General features: G+C 33.6%; 1 protein-coding gene across 6 annotated transcripts in view; it reads right to left on the reverse strand.

Moving 5' to 3' along the window:
• LOC143258520 (organic cation transporter protein-like) overlaps positions 1-12,304 on the reverse strand; it is an 84,398-nt gene that overhangs the window by 48,401 nt on the left and 23,693 nt on the right. For all 6 annotated transcript variants that reach the window (XR_013032335.1, XR_013032333.1, XR_013032334.1 and 3 more), the window contains one exon: positions 3,938-4,067. Coding sequence is in view for 3 of the 6 variants with exons in the window: in XM_076517616.1 (XP_076373731.1) it covers positions 3,938-4,067 (130 nt within the window). In the remaining 3 variants the exon portion in view is untranslated. The remainder of the gene's footprint in view (positions 1-3,937; positions 4,068-12,304) is intronic.

Below are 12,304 nucleotides of genomic sequence, written 5' to 3' on the forward strand. Positions count from 1 at the left end.
TTACAGACATTTGCCTCTAAAAAAGTTTTAAATACACATGTATAAAAAAATTAACATATACAATACAACAAAATTTAAATTTGCATTCTAAGTCTTCCATTCAAAGAGTTATTTAACACCTGTACTACAGGCAACTTGGATCAGGATTAAGATCAGCAAACAATGACCTTTGAGATTGATTGTGAAAATACCACAAGACAATAATAAAGAAAAGGATGTCACAACATTATTTTAGATCAAAATGGTAAAAACAGATGAAGATATGACTCCAAAAAGATTGATGTATCAACAAATAATATCACAAAGTATTAGATAATTAGCACTAAAACCATGAATAACTTCACTTGGAATGCATTTACAAGATATTGTATGAAGCTAAAACATCAAGTAATTTAATGGGTTTAGTATTGATTTTACTTAAATAAGAATTTTTTTTCTTTTTTTTGTGAAACACACGATGGAGTTAATAACACTCCTCACTTAATAGAATGCATAAAACATTTTGATTGTACTTATTTCTGATTTTGATTGTATTTCAATTAAGTTTTTCTTTAATTGGTTTCTTGATAACATTTATTTAGTATTCAAACTGTTTTTCACAGCGTTTCACATATTTAGGAATAATTGGTCAAAATCATTGAGTAACATAATTGAACATTTTCTTTAGTAATGAAATCCTGAAGATTATTATATAATATGCTTTATGAATAGAAATAAAGAATTCACTTTCACAAGGTTTTTGACAAGGTAAATTCATCACTATCCACACAGCCTTGGTTGATCTAACTAGCCACGTTACATCTTTGTGCGTGATTAACCCTTGTCAAAAGAAATTGGTTGGTTGGTTGATTTAGTGTTTTATTGCACAAGGCAGCTAAGCTATCTGTTCTAAACATCTAGTAAAAAGGTAAAAGTAAGTTCAGTAAAATTCATAAAAGGAAATTAAGGTAAAACAAAAAAAAGTTAAAAATAAATAAATAAATAGCATGAAACCAATGTTTACATCTAGTCTACAATGTCAAGACAAAAACTACAGTAATTCAAGTTGTAAAGGACTTTCTGTAGTGTGACTGTAGTAATCATAACTCGCCAGGAAGACTAACGTAACAGGTAAGTACAAAATCCACCTTCAGTCACCTGAAGTTGGCCTTTCCAGTCCTGGTTTCGAGCTACTTAATGTGATCTGAGTGTTACACAAACTACATACTGGTGCATCAATTCCAGATAAAAGTAAATAATGAACAAAGAAAGTAAATGCATAGTCTAGTTAGAAAAATTGGATAGAAGTAGATGTTAAAGAGAAATGGGCCAGTCAGTTTTGATTATTGGCGAAAAAAGGGTGTGAACCAACGTGAAGCAATTCTAGGGCTAGTAGAGAACTATGCAAGTCAGCATAAATCGTACAGTTCAAGTACTGCTTAGCTTCTATGTGATCCAGGGCAAGAGAAATGGCATGCAGTTCAGCAGTGAACACAGAAGCTGTAGAGGGGATTCTGCATGCAACAACCACCAAACCATGGCAGAGCCCACACAGTCACCTGATTTTAAACCATCTGTATAAATAGGAATGGAAGGATGGTTCAAAAGATGTTCACCAAATAGCAGACAGTATTTCCAATAAGGAATGTCTACTTTTCTCAAATGACTTAAAGATAGGTCACAATTGGAGACTGTAAGAAGCTATGGTGGGATGGGCTGACCAGTGGATACAGCAATGTTATCCAAGGACAAACCCAATTCATCCAACTGCACCTGGATATGAAGGCCAAAAGAAGCAATGGCAGACCATCTGTTGTGATCAGAAAGCGTACACTCTACAGAGCGAACCCTCCTATCAATATCAGCATTTTCCCATAGGGGATGATGACCATTAAAATCCCCCAAGATGAAAAAGGGAGATGGCAACTGTTCAATGAGAGCATCAAGGTCTGATTGATCATATGTCTCTCCAGGTGACAGATAGAGAGAACAAACAGTGATGGTATGACCCAAGGAAACACGGATGGCTATGGCCTCCAAGGGTGTATCGAGTGACAAAGACAGGGTGGGCAAATGATGATCAACCAACAATGCCACCCTCCATGCACTTGTTCACAGTCATTGCTGTATAAAGAAAACTGCCAAGAGGTGACTGAATTGACAGGTTTCAGAAATGTTTTCTGTAAAGAGAGACAAACAGGATGGTAGGAAGCAATCACTGTTTTGATGTCATCCAGATTAGAACATAAACCTCGACAGTTCCACTGTATCATTCTGATGGTCCACTTGGGCTAGGGTCAACCAACTACCACTGTTGGATGTTCTCAACAGGTGTTGTGGACATTATATCTGATGCTGGTGTTTGGGTATAGTGCTCACAAAACCCTGGCATTAGTGCAGTGTTCTTGTTTGCCATCAATAGACGACTGTGTGGCAGCAGTAACTGACTGTATTATACAAGCAGCTGCTCAATGTATTCCTAAAACCTCAACCTGGAACCAAAGGATGTGGATCTTGGGATTTGGTGGAATGTAAATCAGGGATAGAGATAGGTGTTGAAGTTGATTCATCAACTTTTTTTTTAACCACGAAGGTCAAGAGACTTTACATTTTTTTGGAGAACAATTCTTTTGAAGGTACAGAGAGATCTGTCTGCACTCCCACAGTAGCTGTGGAACAAAGTGCAGCAGCATACGTCCGAGATGAGGTGGTAGACAGCAATTTATTTTCAAGCCTCAGAATAAGTAATGTTACAAGTTGTTTTCAAACTCTGCACTTCTTTTTCCTCCAACCATTTAGGGCAATAACGAAAGTAGGAAGGGTGAGAACCATTGCAATTGACACAATGTGGGTCCGTTTCAGACTGATAGGCATTATGGTCCTTGCCACTGCAATGAGCACACGTCAAGGAACCATAACACGACATCTTCGAGTGACCGAACCGTTGACACTGGAAACAGAGAGGGTTTGGAATGTATGGCTGTACTCTGCAATTAATATAACTGCCTTGATGGAGACAGGGGGGACGTGGTGACATAAATGTGAGAATGAGGAGATTGGTCGGCACCATAATTCCATCTTTGCGAGTGGAGATACGTCTTGCTGCAGAAACTCCTTGGGTGGAAAAATCAGCGAAAATTTCTCCAACTCTGGGATGTTCTTCAAATCTCTTTGAACAATAACTCCTCATGATGAATTCAAAGTAGCATGAGGTGTAACCTCAATAGGTATATTCCCAATTGCCTTTGAATGCAACAGGAGTTCACTATGTTGAGATGTGAATGTTTCCACCAATATGTCACCAGACTGAAACTTCCTTAGTGACTTTGGAGAGCCAGAAAGTCCCTCTAGTCCCTTCTGAATGAAAAAGGGAGACATTTGCCCTAAAGATTTGTCTGAAAGTGAATGCAATATAAGAAAATGAGATACAAAAGCCAGTACAAATGGTGAGGATTGCTACTCAGAACCTTCAAGACATGGTCACTTACCTATAGACTTTTTTTTTCATTATTTTATTAAGATTTTTAATTGGAATATCTGTAATTAAAACCAAAGTACTTACTAAATATAAATAAATCCAACAGTCAGCCAGATCATACATACATGGTTATACATAAATTATTAAATATCTTAATTTTTAGCCCCAGCACAGCTTGTTGATTGTCTATGTATTTGACCACAACCTAGGTCTCAGATTAATCAACTCCAATCTCACCTAAAATAATTTGAATCTGAGGGTAGGCTAGTAGAGATCTTGATGAGAAATAAAATCAAATTAAGTATACATGCTCTTCAAGTTAATACTGCACAACTACAGCTAATAAAAAGAAAAAAAGTAACAGGTTTATTTATTATAATCCTGCTTAAAAGAAATTTAAGTGCTGCAGCTAATGAGGGTTCTCTCTTGTTCAAATATTTGATATTATTCATATTTGAATATAAAGGTGTAAAATCTTACTTCCTCAGTTGATGTATAAACAGAATCTGGCACTTCAACTTTATTCCATAAAGCAGCCTTCTCTATTGTTGTTCTCGCTTTGTCAAACTTTTCCTTAGAAATATACCACCTTATTGATTCTGGAAGAATCCTGGTTAAAAAAAAAAAGTAATAAAATGGGAATCTCTTCAACACAGGTGAAAGTTACATCCTATCATCATTAGTAATATTTTGACCAATCTCATAACCCTTTGATCAATATATTTGACCATACCCAAGGTCTTATATTAATCTACTCTAATCTTGCCAAAAAGAACTCTAATTTTTTATTCATTTCTATATAGATTTCTTGAACCTACACATTTTCCTAACATCATGGATGTCAACCACAGATACAATTAACTTAAAAAAGCAGATCCACAAAAACTTGAACCTAAAAAAAAAAAAAAAAAAAAAAAAAGAAAAAGAGACAACCTTTAAATGGTAGATAGATGTTTCTAACTTCCACTTTTCATCACACACAAAAAAAATAATTAAACATTATCTGGGTTTCTACAAGTTTTAGCTTATCTTTTTAACACAAAAAAATAACATTTCAAATTTGAATGCTAAAATGTATAATGAGTAGTCTACATGCCTGAGTGAAAAATTACCTCCAGAAGACAATGAAGATAAAACACCAATGAAAACAAGGTGTCAAAGTGAGTGAGAAGACACTTGGAACAAAGTACAGGAGGATGATGATAAAAAGGAAGAAGTCAATCGAATGAACAGAATTCTACCAAAAGGGGAAAGAAAATGAACAAAGATGGTTGCCAAGGAAGAAAAGGGAGAAACAGACACAATCTAAGAAAGTGCAGGAAATTAATCAGCTGTTTCATGAAAAGGATAAAGTTATGAAATGGAAGGAAGGGAAAATGGTTAAATAGAGAAATTATCCTCATGAGCTGGTGTTGTCTGAAGAATGAAAAACAATTTGTAGAAATGAGAGGATAAAAAAGATGTGAAACATCAATGGAAAAGAAACAGATCACTAACACTGATAGACAAATAAGAGACGAGAAACATAGGGGAAAAATGAAAGAAACAGCCTTGAAAAAGTTGTCCAAATGCAGCCAAAGTGAGACAGTGCAAGGCTACATGAATATTTCCAGTCAGAAAGTTATCCTCTAATGTTGGACAACAGATCTAGAAATAAATGCATACACAAGTAATGTAAGAACCATTGCAATTGACACAATGTGGATCCGTTTCACACTCATAGGTATCGTGGTCCTTAACACAACGGGCACATGCCAGGGAACCACAACATGACGTTTTTGAGTGACCGAACCTCTGACACTGGAAACACTGGAGAGGGTTTGGAATGTACGACCGTACCCTTCAATTAAGAAAACCTGCCTTGACGCCTCAGTGAAACATAGTCAGGAAAACCCAACAGCTTTTCTGGTTTACGTGATGATGTAAATGTGAGAATGAGGACATTGGTCGGCACCACAATTCCACCTCTGCGAGTGGAGATGTGCCTCACTGCAGAAACTCCTTGAGTGGAGAAACCAGCGAGAACCTCTGACTCAGGGATGTTCTTCAAATCCCTCTCAACAATAACTCCTCATGATGAATTCAAAGTAGCATGAGGTGTAACCTCAATAGGTATATCCCCAATTGCCTTTCAATTCAAGGAGTTCACTGTGTTGGGATGTGGATGTTTCAACCAATATGTCTCCAGATCGAAGCTTCTTTACTGACTTTGGAGAGCCAGTAAGTCCCTCTAGTCCCTTCTGAATAAAAAAAAAGGGGGTCATTTGCCCTAAAGGTTTCTCTGAAAGAGAATGTAGTATGAGAAAATGAGGTACAACTGGTGGTACAGATGTTAGTACTTCCATGCTGTTTTGTTGTCTGTGCATCATGAAATCATAATGCTCTTAATATCTGTTGAAATCTTCCTTGGCTCATCATTTTATTGAAAAAGAGGGAGACCATTCTCTATGACCTGTAGCTGTGAACATTTTCATATCTATAAATCACTATGAGAATTAGAAATCCAATACATTTCTTAATTTGATGTCATTGCTTTCCTCCCATGGGTTTCCTCCAATGCTGAACAGAGTTAAGTAGAGACTGGTAGAAAAAAAGTACAAAAGAAGAAACAACAGGACCACATTCTCTTTTGACAAACCTATATTATGAAAAGCAGCTCTGCTTCTTGGTTGATGAGATGGATTAGAATTCCAAACTTTTTTTATCTTTTAGAGATATATTGTTCATTTAGGGTTGATGAAGCAAAATTACTGTCTTATTGTGCTCTCGATTAAGTACGAATCTTCACTTACATGATCTATTTCACAATCATCTTCCACTTCACTGTCACTTCCTTGTTCTTTAAAAGTAGAATTATCTTCTTCTTCTAGCAAAGTTAGGATTTTGTTTCTTGAAAATGGCCACTTAGTGTTTACTCATCATTATAGATCTATTCTGGAAGAACTTTTAAAAATAAAAGTGACTAAAAATGAACACAATGCAGGTTGCTGGTGCTGTGAGCAACAGTGCAACATTTTTTTTATCTGCTTTTACACCTAGGTAAAACACATTCAGGAAAACCCAACAGCTGTTTTGGTACTGAATACACTTTTACACAGAGTATACATACATGTATGTATGAGTGAATGTAAAAAGATGCAACTTTTTGCAGTTGCACCTTCATAATTCTTTTTGGACTATAATGGAAAGTTTGCTATTCAAGTGAAAGAAACATTTCTTAAATGAACTTTAAAAAATCTAGAAGGAATGACAGAATGATCAATAACAGTATGATTTAGTCAGTGTTATCTGGACTCACAACTTAAGACAATCTACAGAATTTCTTGCCACACTGAGAACTTATCCAATTGTTTAATGTCCAGAAACTGGATACCATGTCAAAGCTAAAGCAATTTCTGCTACAACATACAATAAAAAATTCCATTATACTCGTCATGATTAACACAGAGCTCTAGAAGAGCAACTGAAAGATCTATTTTTGACCATGGTCACTCCTCACTGTGCAACAACATAAAGCACAAGTAACTCAGATTAAGCAACAAAGCATGAATGCAGAGCCTATGGCAACTGCATAAGTTGTTATGAGTGCAGGAAGGGACTCGGGTGTTGCCCACAATTTTGTGGCGATGTTTGATGATAATTATTTTAGCTGTGTTTGAGGATGAATGCTATACAATATGCCATCCACAAGGGTAAACTTTAACATAGAAATTTTGTTTTTCACTACAGACAATAGCCCTGAATTTGCTGGTCCAGTTTCAGAGATGAAATAAGATCACTTATTTACACTTGTGACCATTAAATACCTCATGAATTGGGTCAAGGCTTATCCTGTGGTTAATACACTGGCATACTCTGCAACTGATGCATTTGGCAGAGTGCTGAATAATCAAATTTGGAGTATCTCAAGATATACACATGAATCATAGAATTAACTTTAACAGTCAAATGTTATCCATATTTTGTAAAATGTTTAATACGAAGACTTAAACTGCATCATCATCCTGAGACTAAGGGTTTGGTAAAGTGGTTAATACAGACTATCAAGCATATTCTTGCCAAGTTTGTTAACCATAACCCTACCAATCACGTAAGTACTTACCAAATGTCATGATGACATACCATGCAACTGGTCAACAATACATGCTCACACACAAACTGAAAGTCTTGCTCCCTGTTAACATGAAACGTTGCTCTTCCCCTGGAGTAGATATCCCACAAAATATTTATAAGAATGTGTGAATAATCACTGCTAGGAAAAAATCACTAAGTGACAAAAAAAATACTATGATATGACAGTGAAGAAATGAATGCACCAGTATAAAAGTGGCTTTTATATATGCCAGCAGTACTGATAAAATTCTGATTTAACTGAAGAGAAACCTTACCTTGTGCTCTGAAGAGTCAGTACAATGTGAGAGTTCAAGTAAACAAGTGGTAGATGAAAGTGCATAATGTGTTAAATAGCTGTGTTCCTATATTGCCCATAAAGATCATGAGAACCAGATTGACCCAAAATAATGAAATGATAAAAACATTATTTTATTCCATTCTGATTCAGAAAATAAAGGCAAAAGATTTGAGAAAATTCATCTAGTCATTCAGGATAAGCCAGGTGAATTGAACTGGTAATTATTTTGCAATGCTTGAAAAAAAAAGTATACTGAAATTTATTAATCATAGATACCAGCCTATTACTTTGTCATGGCTTTTGAGATGCAGCCATAAGTAATGTAAACCCCCCCCCCTAAAAATGTTAGACAAGCAATATGCATATGAGCAGGGAGATATCTCTTTTAAGCTATTAGTGTATAATACAACATGTAATGGTAATATTCATAGGCATAAGATTACACAGTTCTAAGGTGTTACAAAATAATCAATCAATCCATTATACAAGGAATACAATTATTAAAAAGCTTGTGGATGGAAACAGTGAATTGAACCTTATGTGGTTGATTGTGGTTAGTAATATGCAAGGTACTTGAAGGCACTGCACCCTACCCCTAATATCTTCATTAATACTTGTGAGTAGGTGTTACATTTTCTACACTGACCCTGCTGAAAATTTCAAAGTATTTATATGATTACTTTTTTAAACAGAGCATATTTTAAGATACATAAATCACACAATTATTTGTTTTATTTTAGTAATCAAAGCCTACAGTTCACAGGGAAAGTTTGATGTGCTTAGACCAATGACACTGTTCCAGCAAAAGTGGAATTTTCTACTTTAGTGCCGGATGTACATTTTGTGTTCTAAAATGCATCTGAAAAGTATGAATTGTTTTCAAACAACCAAAACAGTAAGAAAAAATTAGGTTTACTAAAACATCTACCCGAATGCAAAAAAACAACAAGACTAAAATGCTAAATTTCTTGGAATTTATGTATTGTTTAGTTTTGGGATTCCATGCAAAACTTAATGAGGGCTCTTTGCATCAGGCCATTCCTAATTTAGCAGTGCAAGACTAAAGAAAGCAACTAGTCATCACTACCCACAGCCAACTCTTGGGCTACTCTTTTTACCAACAAGTAGTGAGATTGACAGTAACATTATAATGCCCCTATAACTGAAAGAGCGAGCATGTTTGTTGTGAAGGGAATTCGAATCTGCAACCCTCAGATTGCGAGTCGAGTGCCCTTACCAACTGGTCATGATGGGCCATGGAATTTATGGATGGTCAAAAACTAATGTAGTAGAATAGTTACAAACTGAGGTAGGAAATGTCCAAGTTAATTTTAAGGAGGTAGAAAGCTACAAATTTCAGTTTAATAGTAATTTAGTGCATGGTGTGATTTAGTTTAAGCAATTTATGTGAAAAGTATGAGACTGGCATTATAATATATTGGAAGGTCACAGCTTAAAATATGATATGTTTTAAGGATTTTTGTAATATTTGTTTTTAGGATATGAAAAATGCAATTGTTAGTAGCAGTAGGATGGATTCTTAAAATAAAAGGCTTTTTCTATGTTTTCTTCTAATTCTAATTTGTGTAGTTTGTTATAATGACCAGGTATCGATAATTTAGCAACTCCATTTTAGCACTAATTTTGTCGAAACAAGACCCAAAACTTGAGTCCATTTGAAAAGTTGAATATTTGAAAGTATCAAGGTTTTGGATCTCCTTTTGAAAATATTACAACTTTTGCAGGTGGATCCTGTATGTTAACTACTTAACCAGAATATATCATTAATTTATAACTCAAAATTGAAAAATATGAGGTGAAGAGAAATATATATAAATAGTTTGTCACATCTGCATATATGATTATCCCCAAGGGTGTTTTAAACCAAATATGTGAATTAGATCTGGTTGGGTTATCTTTAAACTGAAGGTTGTTAATTAGGGAACATTTACCAATTTAAGATCAAACTACAAAATATTATCTAGTTTGATATTTAAAACAAGTCTGTAAAAGTTTCATCCAAGATATCTATGGTAGAACAGTACTAAAGGGACTCTGGAAATGTGAAAAAAAACTTGTAAGCTAAGTTTAACGTTTTAAATAAATGTACAATTTTGAACTAATACCGAAATTCTCAAGATGCACATCTATAGATTAAAAAAAGTTAAGGTAATAAAAAACCTGAAAAAAGGACTTTGGCAGATGAAATTAATCCTTTTACCCTGTTAGGAAAAGGAATTAAAAATACTTCATTAAAAATTCTGTTATGTGTGCAAAAGCCTTGCAAAGTTTCCTAAAGTCTACCAAATTATGTGAAAATATACTTAATATATTAGAATTTAGCAGTATGTAAACTGTACCAGTACAAATGGTTATAAAGTTGGTCTGATGGACCTTATCAATGTGTAAAAAGTTAAACAAAGAAAAATGTTAAACTAAAAAATCTGTGATGAAAAATTAATTAAAAATTGGATTATAGCTATGCTTTTACATCTTAATTAGTTGAGATAATAAATAATAAATTCTTCATATTTAAAAAAACCAAAGAAGTAAATTTTTGCAAAATCCTGATGATATCATTAATCCATTAAACTATATTCAAATATTAAATTATACAAAAAAGGCATTGTTTCTGGGAGCAAGGTTTGCTCTTACCCCTTAAAAATTGGAGTTTTATGACTAGTTACTTGACTTTTGAGATTTTGTTAAAGGACCTTATAAATTTTGCAGGTTTCACAGCACAAATCAATTTTTGATAATATGTAGACGTATTTCAAGTATAGGTTTGAATGATTTGTTTGCACATAATTTTAACTCTAAAGAAAAGAATACTAATTTGCTAGAATTACAGGTAATAAGGAAATCAAGTAAAAAATATATATCAATCACTAAATGTGATAAATAAACTAAGGTTTAATTTTAATCAAAGAAACTTACAATAATAAGGTTCCTGAAATTATAAATATAACTAGGTTTTCATTTTAGAAACTGGTTTAATTAAGAGCTAATAAAATAAGCTGGGTAGATATTTATTGAAGTTAAAAAAAGGTAAAGGTTATAAATAAACAAGTATATAATCTTTGTCATGTTAATGACTTTATGATATGTCATGAAGTCACTGTCTGAAGGGCTAATTTACAATTTGAATTGTTTGTTAATGGGTATTTATTATGGAAAAAAAATTATGTTATTGCTGCAAGATGTTTTTAGAGAGACAAGAGAAGATAATGCTGATTTCATGATCAATAGATGGATAAATTTAATTATCTGCAGGTTTTTTTAAATTACAGATGGTCAAGATAACCTGAAAGGTGGGGAGGAAAATATGCAGGTATACATTGTGTTTGCTACTACTTTATTTTAACATACAACTGCTTAAAATTTTATTATTCCAAGTATCTGCAGTTTTAGCACAAAACAATCAAGAGTCATTAAGTTTCTTTCATCCTACTACCTTTTGTTCTAAGTTATTCTCCTGAGGTATCACCTTTTCCTTCACATGGAAAAAGATTTCTGCAAGATTGCACACTCTGTGACCTTTTCCATTGGATGGTCGGGTATTTTGAAATTGTTATATCAACAATTCTGAGAGAAATGTAGAAGCTATGAGCAAACTAGCAGTCTTGTTTAGTGAATAAATGCTATATCTTCTTCATATAGAACTGTACAGATTTTATTATAGCTTCTGAGATACAGATTTAATTTTGAAACTACATTGATTTTTACCTAATTCAAGATTTAGGTTTAAAGTTTAAACTTCAACTTCAGAGAATTTCTTAACTTTAATAACTCTCTCTCCAAAAAAAATTTCTCCCTTGTAGACAAGTTTTATTTTGTGTGAAAAATTAATAAAATATTTATTATTAGATTTATTTTGTGTAATATTGTATTCAGTCTTTTACTCTAAATTTCAGTCAGGTTCAGAGAATTAGATTTGTTTCATAATTTAAAAAAATTTGTCAAATACATTTTTGGCCAAAACTTCATTATTCTGCACTCTGCCAAACCACTATGGCAGGAAATCATAACATTTGAAAATAAACACATCTGTCACTTGCAGTTTATGTTGGTGTTGAGATAACAGCACCAAAAGTACATAAATTTTTTTGAACAACCTAAGAAGTTTGAAAGTACTTTTGATGAAGAATAATCAAAAACAGTAATACTCATGATATATTAATTTTGATATTGTGATAAATTTAAAAGTTCATTCACGTTATAACATATTTATACAGATCTAAGTATGCTTCCCTTTATTCATTCTTTTTGTGAGTGTCGACTTGTGCCAAAGCGAAAGATACCTTAACCAAGAAAAGTTAATAATAAAATGCTTGCTATTACCTTAAATATTTGTCTGTGCTATCCAAAAATCAAATTGGAGACCTAAGAATAACTAGTTTAATTTATCCAACAGCAAACAAGGTCTGGAAAACATA

The sequence above is a fragment of the Tachypleus tridentatus genome, chromosome 8 (assembly GCF_004210375.1).
Source record: "Tachypleus tridentatus isolate NWPU-2018 chromosome 8, ASM421037v1, whole genome shotgun sequence".
Taxonomy (NCBI): domain Eukaryota; kingdom Metazoa; phylum Arthropoda; class Merostomata; order Xiphosura; family Limulidae; genus Tachypleus; species Tachypleus tridentatus.